The 11,142-nt window shown below is 43.1% G+C and overlaps 2 protein-coding genes across 3 annotated transcripts; one reads left to right on the top strand and one right to left on the bottom strand.

Annotated features, from left to right (window-relative positions):
• The first annotated feature begins 1,335 nt into the window (after positions 1-1,335).
• LOC121185695 (amine sulfotransferase-like) lies at positions 1,336-6,733 on the top strand. Of its 2 annotated transcripts, XM_041044037.1 has the most exons (7): positions 1,336-1,534; positions 1,836-1,991; positions 2,335-2,552; positions 3,794-3,920; positions 4,007-4,101; positions 4,228-4,408; positions 5,150-6,733. In XM_041044037.1, the coding sequence occupies exons 2-7, from the start codon at positions 1,841-1,843 to the stop codon at positions 5,272-5,274; spliced, it is 897 nt and encodes a 298-aa protein (XP_040899971.1). In that variant the 5' UTR covers positions 1,336-1,534; positions 1,836-1,840; the 3' UTR covers positions 5,275-6,733. The 2 variants fall into 2 exon arrangements, with proteins under 2 accessions (XP_040899971.1, XP_040899972.1); XM_041044038.1 differs by lacking the exon at positions 1,336-1,534 and having other exon boundaries at positions 1,852-1,991; positions 2,318-2,552.
• Positions 6,734-7,842: 1,109 nt separating this feature from the next.
• Positions 7,843-10,745, bottom strand: rwdd1 (RWD domain containing 1). Its single transcript, XM_041044039.1, has 7 exons — positions 10,563-10,745; positions 9,843-9,908; positions 9,586-9,716; positions 8,929-9,072; positions 8,650-8,782; positions 8,486-8,548; positions 7,843-8,156 (listed from the first exon to the last, which is right to left on the bottom strand). The coding sequence occupies exons 1-7, from the start codon at positions 10,633-10,635 to the stop codon at positions 8,044-8,046; spliced, it is 723 nt and encodes a 240-aa protein (XP_040899973.1). The 5' UTR covers positions 10,636-10,745; the 3' UTR covers positions 7,843-8,043.
• Positions 10,746-11,142: the final 397 nt, after the last annotated feature.

Here is an 11,142-nt window from a genome sequence, read left to right as displayed (position 1 = left end):
TACCATTAGATAAGAAAGAGACCATCTGCTGCAATGGTCCCAGAGGACAAACTAACACCGCTGCATGGTTGGTGTTTGCTAAATGTTCATTCATGATCAGAACTGCTGAGACAAGTTGACTCAAAACTACCAACCGAGGCAGCGATAGGAAAAAACTTGCCTGCGTGTCCCTCAGTGTGAGGACAGTCCTAAAAATGGGCAATGTGTTATGACTGTGGTCTTCAAACACTGGGCCCTATGAGCTGACAGAAGTGTGGGAGGTTTGTGGACATGCAGTCTAGTCCAGAATCTGTAGTTGGACTTGACATGATTTGTTGCTCCCTCGTAGTCCCCGTACAGCTGCAGAGAGATTTAACAGATTTGTAAAGAATGTGGAAAAATGTCAGTGTCCAGATGTTCAGAGCTGACACTGCTGCCAGATGTGCCTCTACTTTCTTGTCTTATGATTTGTGTTTAACTCAGTTCTGCTTGTAGAGATTTAGTATCTTAAAAAGTCTCTACACAACAAATTATGTCCATTAATTAAAGGGACACTCCACCATTTTTCAAAAAGGAAATTGAGATAAGGCGTTAAGCACCACTGGGCCAGTAAAAACAGGTGTGATGTCTTCTGTGGAGGAGCTAGTCCATTCAGCTCGGACTGGGAGACCACAAACGTATAGCTGATTTAAAACAGTTAATTCAATAAATGTATTTAATTGACAGATCTGACTCACAAACTGGGGGTGAGCCGTTTGACAGATGGATCGGGCGTGAAAGGTCTAATGAACAAGGCTATCAGTTTGCATCATGGGAAATACTGGATCCAGGATTTGAGATTTGAGGCTTGGCCAGCACCAGTGACAAAAGGTCAGGAAGAGATAGTGTGATAATGAATCACTGCAGTGGACATTCAGTGCTGCAAAATCTGACAGGACAGGACAGTCTGCCTGGTGCCTGAAGACTTTCGTTGACTTATGTGGAGTCAGAAGAGTTTGAGAAACTCTGGGGCTCAGCCTCTTTACTGTGTACTCTGCTGAGTGTGTGTATGTTGTGCATACTTTGGAAAATACTCACCTGAAGCTAACTAAAAGTGCTGTTTATGCAACATCAGAAGCTTGTTTTGGTTTCTATGTTGCATAAGCGCTTGGGGCTTTTTCTTCTAGCAGTTCTCCTGCGGCGGTTTGAGCTGGGACACAGTTCATCAGATCAGTTATCACCTGACACACTGCGGCGCTGACTGAGTAACCTCCTGGGAGCCCCTTCCCTCTTTCCTTCTCCGCCTCTCCTCTGTCATCACTCTATTTGCTGAGGTGAGCTGAGCTGCTGTTTTTTTTTTTGTTTTTTTTTTTCCTTCAGTGCGTAAAGACGCGCGCCTGACGCACAGATCCAGTATTCAGCAAACGAAAAGAGGTGGGACCTCCGACCTCCGGATTTATAGCAGCAATCGGGTTTCCGATGAGGTATATCCCGCCGGCGGGGCTGAGGGGGATCGTTTGAAACATACCGTGGACGTCGGTTCTTCAAGCGTCGGACAGGAGCGCGAGCAGAGCAGGTACGCACGCGGGCTGATGATCTCAGCACTTGTCCATGAAGAGCAGCAGCCGAGTCATTTCCACTTGAACACACTTGTTGAATTTCTGCTGGTAAATGATGGTAGATGAACGAACACCTGTATAAATGCTGGAGTCTGAGGTTAAACGTGTTATTAATGCGCACAGAATCTGTCGAGCTTCATATGAGAACTAACCTCTGCTGTGATTTACGGATAAGAAAGCAAAGCTCAGAGTTGCAAAGCTCACACCTGTCTTTTTTTTTTTTTTTTTTTTTTTTTTTTTTTTTTTTTTTTGCTGCAGCTGTCATGGATTTTAATGAAGCCAAGAACCATGAACTGGTGTTACACAAAGGCTTCAATCTGATCAAAGGGATCCATGATCCGGATGATGTGGACCAGATTTACAACCTGGAGATCAGAGATTCTGATGTGTTTGTCCTTACATACCCGAAATCAGGTGAGAGGCAAAGAAGAAACATGGAGGAGGCGCCAGGCTTCAGTGCAGGCTCCTCCATCACATACCTGGTGATCACATACATAGTGGGAGAGCTCTCAGCTTAGAGACAGGAACAGGGCTCATTAGTATGTACTGCATTTCCACATGAATGCCCTGTTCTTTTTGTGTGTTGCAAACTGATTTCAGCAGACAGCACGATGTGGATCCATCAGTTAGATCGGTGTGTACTGTGAAAACTCTCAGAGAGAAATCAGGACGAAGGTCCACAGAGAGGAGAGTTGTACTCATACTTGAGTTTGACCTAACAGCTGCCATGGCACACACAGTCTGCTCTGTTTGACAGGGACCATCTGGATGCAGCAGATTCTGCTGCTCCTCGAGGCAAAGGGAGATGTGACAGCCATCAGTAAACTCAACAACTACTCCAACGCTGATCTCATCCCCTGGATTGAGGTGAGGGGCAACAGACAGGCGTTCATCACGGCCCCGTCGCCCAGACTGAGGGTCACCCATCTGCCGTACAAGTTCATGCCTCCCGCTCTGAGCCAGAAGAAGGGCAAGGTCAGTTCTTTGATCCAGTGTATTTCATCTACACAAAAAGAAAAAAAAGAAAAACAACAGTAAATAAACATGTAATGATGTAGCTGGAAGCAGATATAAGGACATTTGAATCAATGCTTTAATATTTTAAATGTTGTTGTACTGCTCATATTTTCAATTATTCCTGCTGTGTCATTCATTCTCTGTTTATACAGTAGCTTCCACTGATGTGATGTGAGATCTGATCACAGCCAGGAACCAGTTCTTACATCTTCATATACTGATTATTAATACCAAAGACTTAGAGTAAAATGTTGCCAGAAAGATCACATTCAGCTCAGCCTCCCCTCCACAAGCTGGTCAGCTTCCTTTCTTGACAGTATTAGTGAGAAGCATAGATTCCTATCTTTTCAGGGTTAGGGTTCTGCCTTTTAACAACACTCATACGCTCGTATGTCTGTTGAAAGCATTCTTGTCATAACATTTGTTCCTCCTCTCCACACTGGACACAGAGATCCCTGCTCTGAAGCTGTTTCAGTCAAAGGGAAGTGTTCTGTTCAGCTGAATCTCATATGAGGCTTCAACAGTGTGTGTGTTTCCAATGATTGTGTGTCCTTCAGTGTATACACACTCACTTTATTAGGTCTGACTAGCTAAAACGAATGCAGCCTGATAAACAGCTGTACAATGAGTCCTCCTCCATGAAGGTTCCAGTGTTCAGAGAGACGCTGATTCAGCTTCATGACCACGTTGGAGATCGTGATGCTGTTGTGTTGTGTTGTGTTGTAACGACAGATTATAGACTGTCCACTCCATTTATGCCAATGAGAGCAGACTAAACAACAAACACCTCTCTGTATAATGCAGAACAGTTTAACAACTCCCTCAAAATGCAGATCCACAGCAGGGTTCATGAAGGCCTCCCCAGTAGTTGTCTCTTGTTGTGGATCAATGTTGGGGCTGTGTCTGTCAGTCTGAGGCCTTTGTTGCTACAGTGACAGCAAAAGCCTCCTGATACTCACTGGTATGGGTTTGCGTTGTTGTTCTGCTGTGTTCCACAGTTTTTTGTTGTAGTTGTTTGTTGTATTTGGTCTTGTGACGTCCTGCCATGTAGCCGCAGAAAATGATACACACCCAAATCATCTCATTAACACTGAGCGGAAAATGTCAGGCCCCAGAAGGCTTTTGGCATGAACAAACAAACATGATAATAAATTGGATAGAGTCATATTTTGTTGACAGCCATATTTTACCTCCTTCAGGTGATCTACGTGGCAAGAAATCCCAAAGATGTCCTCGTGTCTTACTTCCACTTCCATAAGCTTGCGAACATGTTGGAAACTCCGAAGGATTTCAATGACTTCTTTGAGAAATTCATGAGAGGAGACGGTAAGAGCAGTTCCCCTCTGTCGCTTGTGCAGCTCGTGATGAATGTCTGTCGGTGTGGTGCTGACATTGTGCATTATCCATTGCAGTGTTTGGGTGCAGCTGGTTTGATCATATTAAGACCTGGTTCTCACACAAGGATGAAATGAACATGCTGTTCATCACTTATGAAGAAATGATTCAAGTAGGAGCTGAAGTCATTTCAATCTCTTCATGTCCATACCCTGTCCTGACGTTTGTTGTAGCATCAGTGTGTAAAAGTGGTTTTAAAAGATCTTCACTGTATTTATGCTGCTGTGTTTTTGCTCAGGATCTGCTGGCAGCAGTGGAGAGGATCTCCTTGTTCCTGGGCAAAGAGCTGACTGACAAGCAGCTGGCTGATGTGGTTAAACACAGCACCTTCAGCAACATGAAGAAGATCCCTCAGGCCAACTACGAGCAGGTGTCAGGCGACCTGCTCAACCACCACCAGGGAAGATTCATGAGGAAAGGTAAGAGCGTTCACTGCTTCAGACGCACAGCAACATGATCATTCATTTGGAGTCAGGTTTGTGTCCACCTGGTGAATCTGATGAACCTGACCCCAACCCTCTGAAAACAGCTGGAAACCAGCATAGATGAGAGCACGATGTGATAGTCAACCAAAACAATAGGCTGAAAGATGCTAAAAAGCTCTGCTGAGCTGATGACAGTTCCCTGTGGCTTCATCACTATCAACATACATGGGGTCCCCCCCACTGTTATATAGTGGGTATAATGTAACAGTACTGATCTGCTTCACAGAGGTTTATGTGGCACACGTGAAACCAAAGCAGCCAGTCTCTGCAGACATGTCTGGATCCAGTTTTATTTTATTCATCTTTGCACGTCCCCTTCCGTCCATCTTTGCAATGCCCAGTTCTCCACTTCAAACACGTGACAGTCAGACAGATGTGCCACCTCTGTGGTCACCAGCCTGCCAGAGATGAGTAAAGGTGATCTGGATGTACAGCTCCTGTGGATCAAAGCCTAGGTCTCTGACCCCTCCAGCACCTAGTGCACCACCCATCCACACCTCCTGAGTTTTCAACATCACTCACCTACAGTGCAATGGAACTGTAGTGACTGTATCTAAATGTAATGCAGAGGTTACTACACAAACATAAAGCAGTGAATATCCTGATGGTGCATGGCAGTGTAAGGATGGATGACTACAACCTTTTTCTTTCCTTCCATGTTCTGTGAACGTTTAGGCACCATCGGTGACTGGAAGAATCACTTCACTGTGGCCCAGAATGAGAGGTTTGACAAGGTCTTCTACAAAGAGATGAAGGACTTTCCTCTGTCGTTTTACTGGGGCATCAGGGACATTGAGTGATAAGTTGTTGGCTCTCATGACAGCATGAAGAAGAAGATAGTTACAGCCTCAAACTTCATGACTTCTGTGCTATACAGAAAAGCTCATCTATCACTCTCTCCTTCTGCCATACGAGTGTCTTTGTATATCTTAGCCTGTGAGGCTACGTTTCACTTTACTGCTGAGTGTTTCCATCGGTTTCCATTCATTTTAGTTCACTTTAGAAACCTATGCAAATCTGTCTTGGGGTCAGAATATGAATGAACTGTCTTATGGTCTGTTGTGATCTCAGTGTATCAAGCCTTGTTTTGTAGTCATGACAACCAACAACCATCCAACCGTGACCCCGCTGTTAATATCGATGTGCTGAGAATGAGTCAGGTAATCCATTATCCTAAAAACAAGCTTCCTGTTCACCTGATCTGACCTGTAGTGTGTGAGTTCAAACATGGTATATTCTATGGAATGACTTCCATGGCTGCTAAATATATACTATAGTGTGAGTCTGTATTGATGGTCACATAACAGTGAAAACATACATACTCACTGTTTGTGTTTCCATAGAGATGTGAGCTACACTGCAGAGGACTACTTTGATGACCTGGACTCTAAGTCCAAACTCAAGTCAGGAATCTGATGACTTGACAAAATCTAAAAAGACCAGCAACTAGACTTTAACACCAGTGACTTGTGGCTTTACTTGGACTTCAGCCACGTGACTTGGAATGATCTGATATCCTCCGTACGCCAAAGAACTCAGAGTGATGTTGTAACAGCTCTTTGTTTCCCTGATGGCAGATGTAGTTTGAATGAGCTCAGCTTTAGCTAATCATGTTGCAGAGCAGGAGGTAAAGTTTATCAGAGCAGAGCTGCAGACAGATGATACCTCAGATTATCACATTCACATGTAAAGAGCCTGAGTGATCAACTAAAAGAGACTGCAACGTGAAAACCATTCAGTCACACAGAAATCACACACACACACACACATATATATACACACGGTCAGGTTGATTTTAAACGCAGATAGTCACTGACTTCAGACCTCACAGCTACGGCTGAAACTTGGGATTTGCAGGACAATGACTTTGTCCACCTCTGCAACTGACAACCTGTTTTAACTCTGAGGAGCTGTTCATTAACACTGTATATTCATGTAGATTGAAATCCAGCTATATTTTCATGTAGAGTACATTAAAGTGTACGAATCCATCTGGAACATGTTGTGGTGTAACAGTATAATATGGCACTGATTACGTCTTAGTAAAAACAGGGTTTTTCCAGGAACTGATCTCCGCATGTGAAGAGCGTTATGATGAAAGCTGGCTATGGAAGGACAAAACTGTCAAGCACTTGATGTTTGACTCTTGGTCAGATTCTTTCTTATGTTCACAGATGTAAATGATACATTTTTAATACTATACTGTGCTTTATTCAGTACATGACTGTTTTGAAAGAATAAACACTGATGCTTTGAGAAGTCTGTCTGATTTTGCTCCTTGCCGATGCTGTCTTTCATCCGTAAGTGAAATGGCACTGTTTCCTGTCATGAACCCTGCCCAGTTTCAAAAGAACACCATCAGCCTGCTCTGTGGCTGAGTGTTGTAGTGATTTAAAAAACCTGTGATTTAGCATCAAAGACGAGACATTGTATTGTGTGATTTTTGGCAAAACATAGTGTACATGCTATGGACACCATATGTTGGAATGAATTCCGAGGTGGTGTAAATAAAGTTACCTTGGGAACAGATAGAGAGAGATTTGGACACAGAGCCTGGGCTGGATCAGGAACTGCTGTATATTCATAGGCTATAGGAATGACTTGTTAAGTACCGACGGTGACAAATTAAAGAAAAAAATCTGAAAAATAAGTTGTAGAACAGGATGACATGCTGTGGCCTTCACAGTCACCTGATCTCAGCCCAGCTGAACACCTATGGGAGATTTTGGAGCGACATGTTAGACAGTTCTCTCCATCACCAGCGGTGTTCATTCCTCCAGCAGATCCCAGAGACTTGGAGAATCAAAGCCAAGGAGCAGTGAAGCTGATCTGAAGACTCATGGTGGCTCAGCATCTAAGACACTTTATGTTGATTTGTCCTTTAACTTGTCACCTTCTGTATTTAGAAATCACATTCATATTTACAGCCACTCAAGTATTTATCAGGTCACTATATGTGAAGGTTGTGTTTTTCAGCTTGTGCCCTACTTGTTCTTGTTTTGCTCCTTCTGCCATAATTAAGATTTTACAGATAAATCACATGATGAGCTTATAAAATGTGATGTGCATGGTTATAAAATAGTTGTGATTAATGTGGATGTACTTTCCAACAACTTCCCCCTGAAAAATGCTGTTTACATCTGTCCTAAAACTACAGTATAAAACTGAAACGAGTCGCTTTTAATCTTCAGATTAATAGTAATTTTGTTGTCAGTACTACTTTACTCTGATCTACATGTGAGTTTGAATGTGGAGTTTTCATTTCTTTCATTACTGGACGTACTCGATATTTTACTGCCCTCTCCTGGCCAAATAAGGCGCCTGTCACTGGGACGTCCTTCGTGTCAAACAGCACTAGAGCCGAGTCAGACGTTTATCTGGTAAATTTAATTTTTCAGGCATAGAAATGGACACTAACAGGTGTATATGTGTATGCTGTGGTTATGAAGGTGTCCTCTGCAACTGCTGTAAGAGTCTTTAAAAAATAAAGGCAGCTGTTGGATCTTCTTGATGTGTGAGGAGTAGAATGGTCCTGTCAGTCTTCAGCAGCCCTCTGTCCTTCTCCCACTTTAGTCCTCATCACTGCCCATCTCTAAAGGGTCAAAGTCTGGGTCGTCCTCAACCAAGTCCAAGTCCTCAATGTCCTGGAACAGTGATTCGTCCACTTCAACGTTGTTTCCACCTGCAGAAGAAGAAAGCAGCTGTGTGTTAGAATAAGTACTGGTACTAAAAGCAAATCCATCTCCAACAGATCCACTCTGAAGTAAAGATTTTTTACAAAGATCTTTGTTTTTCTTTTAACAACTGATAGTTGTCTTGATACAATGTCAGACATGATCTGGGATGGTTGGACCACAGACCTGCTTCATGTTGATGGTTTTGTCCTGAATTAAACAGAGGAAATTATTTTCATTTCTACAAAAATGTCTATGAATGTTTTCACTTTTAAAGCCTTAAGAACAACATCAACAGCATCACGTTCAAACTGTCCCACTCAGAAACACTCCTTACCGTCTTCAAGGAACTGAATGTCCGATGTGTCCAGGTTGTGGTCTCTCTCAAACAGCTGCTTACCTGGTGAGGAAAAGAGGACATTTTCGTATGTTGATGTAAGTATGTGATCAACTGTCCAAGTTGTGAGCCTTGACAGGAAGCTGTTTCTGTGACAGTATTACCAGTGAGTTTGGGTTTCCCCGCCTGCTCCTCCTCCTTCTGTTTTTTCCTCCTCAGCTCAGACATCTCCAGCTCAAACCCGGCTTTCCACGCCAAGAAGTTTTCAATGGTTACCACTGTGCCCTGGAACGCCACCTGTTAAACACACACACACACACACACACACACACACACACACACACAAACAAGGGTGTGAGACAGAGTCAGGCAGAGAGAGGCAGAGAGAACAAATATTGATTTCTCACAGTATGGAGATCAGGGCATACTCTTCCTCCTCCTACCTTCTCTGCTTCCTCTGCCTCTTTCTCTTTCCGTCGCTTCTCCTCCTCTTGTCTGTTTTTCATCATGTCCACTATTTCGTTGAGTTTCTCCTGAACAGCTGTCACCAGGGTGAAAATCATCACCATGCCCAGATTTTCCTCTGCCTGCAGAGTGACCGCGTATTCACATACTTATTACACTGGTACATCAGGAGACACTGTTCACTAATGGATGGATCCATTATTAACCTTCTGAATGTTATCATCAGACAGCAGCTTATTAGTACTGTCACCTTCTGATTGTTAATAAATCTGTATTATTAAGAATAATATAATGTATAGAAAAACACGGTCCCCCAGTGGATGTCTGTTTGGTTGCTGGTTCAACAAGCAAAGCTGCAGGACAAGACGTGTTTGTGTTTCGCAGGAAAGCTAATGTGGATTGTTCCTCGGAGTCTTCCTTGTGTTGTGTGTCTGGTTCGGTGTGAATGTCTAATGTTTTATGCAAATATGGTTTAAAATAAAGTGATCTGAAATGTTAACTGAGAACTAACAGCATACCATGTCAACGTAAAGACAGAGGGAACTATCAAAAGCAAAAAAAATACAGTATGCTCTGTGAATTTCTCTGTTTTGGTTTCCGATTTCTGCGATCATCTTCAGTTCAGATGGACAGACCTGTTGCTGCAGTAAGGTGAGGATGTCCATCATGTCACTGTCCTCCAGGTTCTCCTGGGAGTGGATCTCCCACAGCGGAGGCTCATCTGGGTATTTCTCTACATATGTGAACTTCAGTGTTGCTTCCACAGCTGCAGCAAGAAAACAGAACGCTCCCATTATGACAATCTGCTACAGGTCAATCCACCCACGCTGTGTCTCGTCAGATTTCAGATTATCATCATACATTTTGCAGCCACACACATCAGTATACTCACTTTCACCATTTTCCCCTGCATCTGATGTGACAGTGATGGTGAAGCTGGTGGGGTCATCTGACAGCACTGCAAACACACATGAATTAATAACTTCACTCTACATTTTGCTGTTTCATAAACAGGTTTGCCTTAATCTGCCATATGCCGGTCACTACATCTGACAGAGCACACTGCCTTGTTTACAACTGGAATCAAACTAGACAGACTGTCATTAGACACACTGCCTGAGGACAGTTACACCTTTTAATGCCTCATTAAAAGGCACATGCTGCTCAATGACCTGTGCAGCTGCAATACAAGGTAGTCTAAGGTTAAGAGAATTAATCACACTTTTTATATATTAGATACATGTAGAATATAGGACTACCCCCCGGCATCTAAAATGTTTTAGGATAAATTTACGTAATAGACCTATCCATTTCATATGGTACTCTTCAATATGGGAAGAATTGCATGTAATCTGAATGGAGTTTGGCGTGCTTCCCTGTCCGTATAAGATCCAGTGAAAGGCGGCCCTCTCTAACAGGCCGTGAATCGCCGCATGACTGACATTTACGTTACAGCGACATCACATCTGTAGCAGTCGGTTCCAGAGGAAACATCTTCCTCTGTTTGTTGGGAATATCCTTTAATAAACACCAAGCAGCTAGCAGACGTCTAGCTGCTAGCCTGCGAGCTAGCTGCGTGTCACTTTCCTGTCCACACTGATGAAACTCAAACCTGTGAAAGAGTCTGGGTAGATGGACTCTATAGCTTCAAGTTCATTCCTTTGCTCTTCAGCGTAGTCTGTCATCTTCGGTGACTGCAGGTTATCTGGAGGTTAGAAGAATCATCCCCGCTGTGCTGCGGCTAACACACGCTTCGTGCTGGGTACCGCACTCGGCTAATGGTGATCGATGATATCGTGATTCTGGCAGTTTAGTCTGACAGCGCTGTAGTTTTTTTCTCTTCTGTGTTCAATTTGATTTAGGGACGTAATACTCTTCTGGCATCCATTGTTTGGGTCTGCACGGGTTCCCTGTTGTTTTCTCTTTTTTTTTTCAAACCAACTTTATTGAACAATTCAAGAGCATTTTTTTATTCTTCTGTTTTATTCAGGTTTTTGCTTTTGTCATGTTATTCTGCCATTTTTGATGTGGGAAACAAACAAACAAACAAACAAACAAACAAACAAACAAACAAACAAACAAACAAACAAACAAAGAAAAAGAAAGAAAGAAAGAAAGAAAATTCAAGATAAATTCACAAATAAGGCAACAGTGCCACTGAGTGACCAAGTAACTAGGTGGCACTGTTTCGG

This window comes from Toxotes jaculatrix, chromosome 8 (assembly GCF_017976425.1).
Source record: "Toxotes jaculatrix isolate fToxJac2 chromosome 8, fToxJac2.pri, whole genome shotgun sequence".
In the NCBI taxonomy this organism is placed as follows: domain Eukaryota; kingdom Metazoa; phylum Chordata; class Actinopteri; family Toxotidae; genus Toxotes; species Toxotes jaculatrix.
The sequence above is the reverse complement of the archived record's forward strand: the minus strand, read 5'-3'. Positions and strand labels throughout refer to the sequence as shown.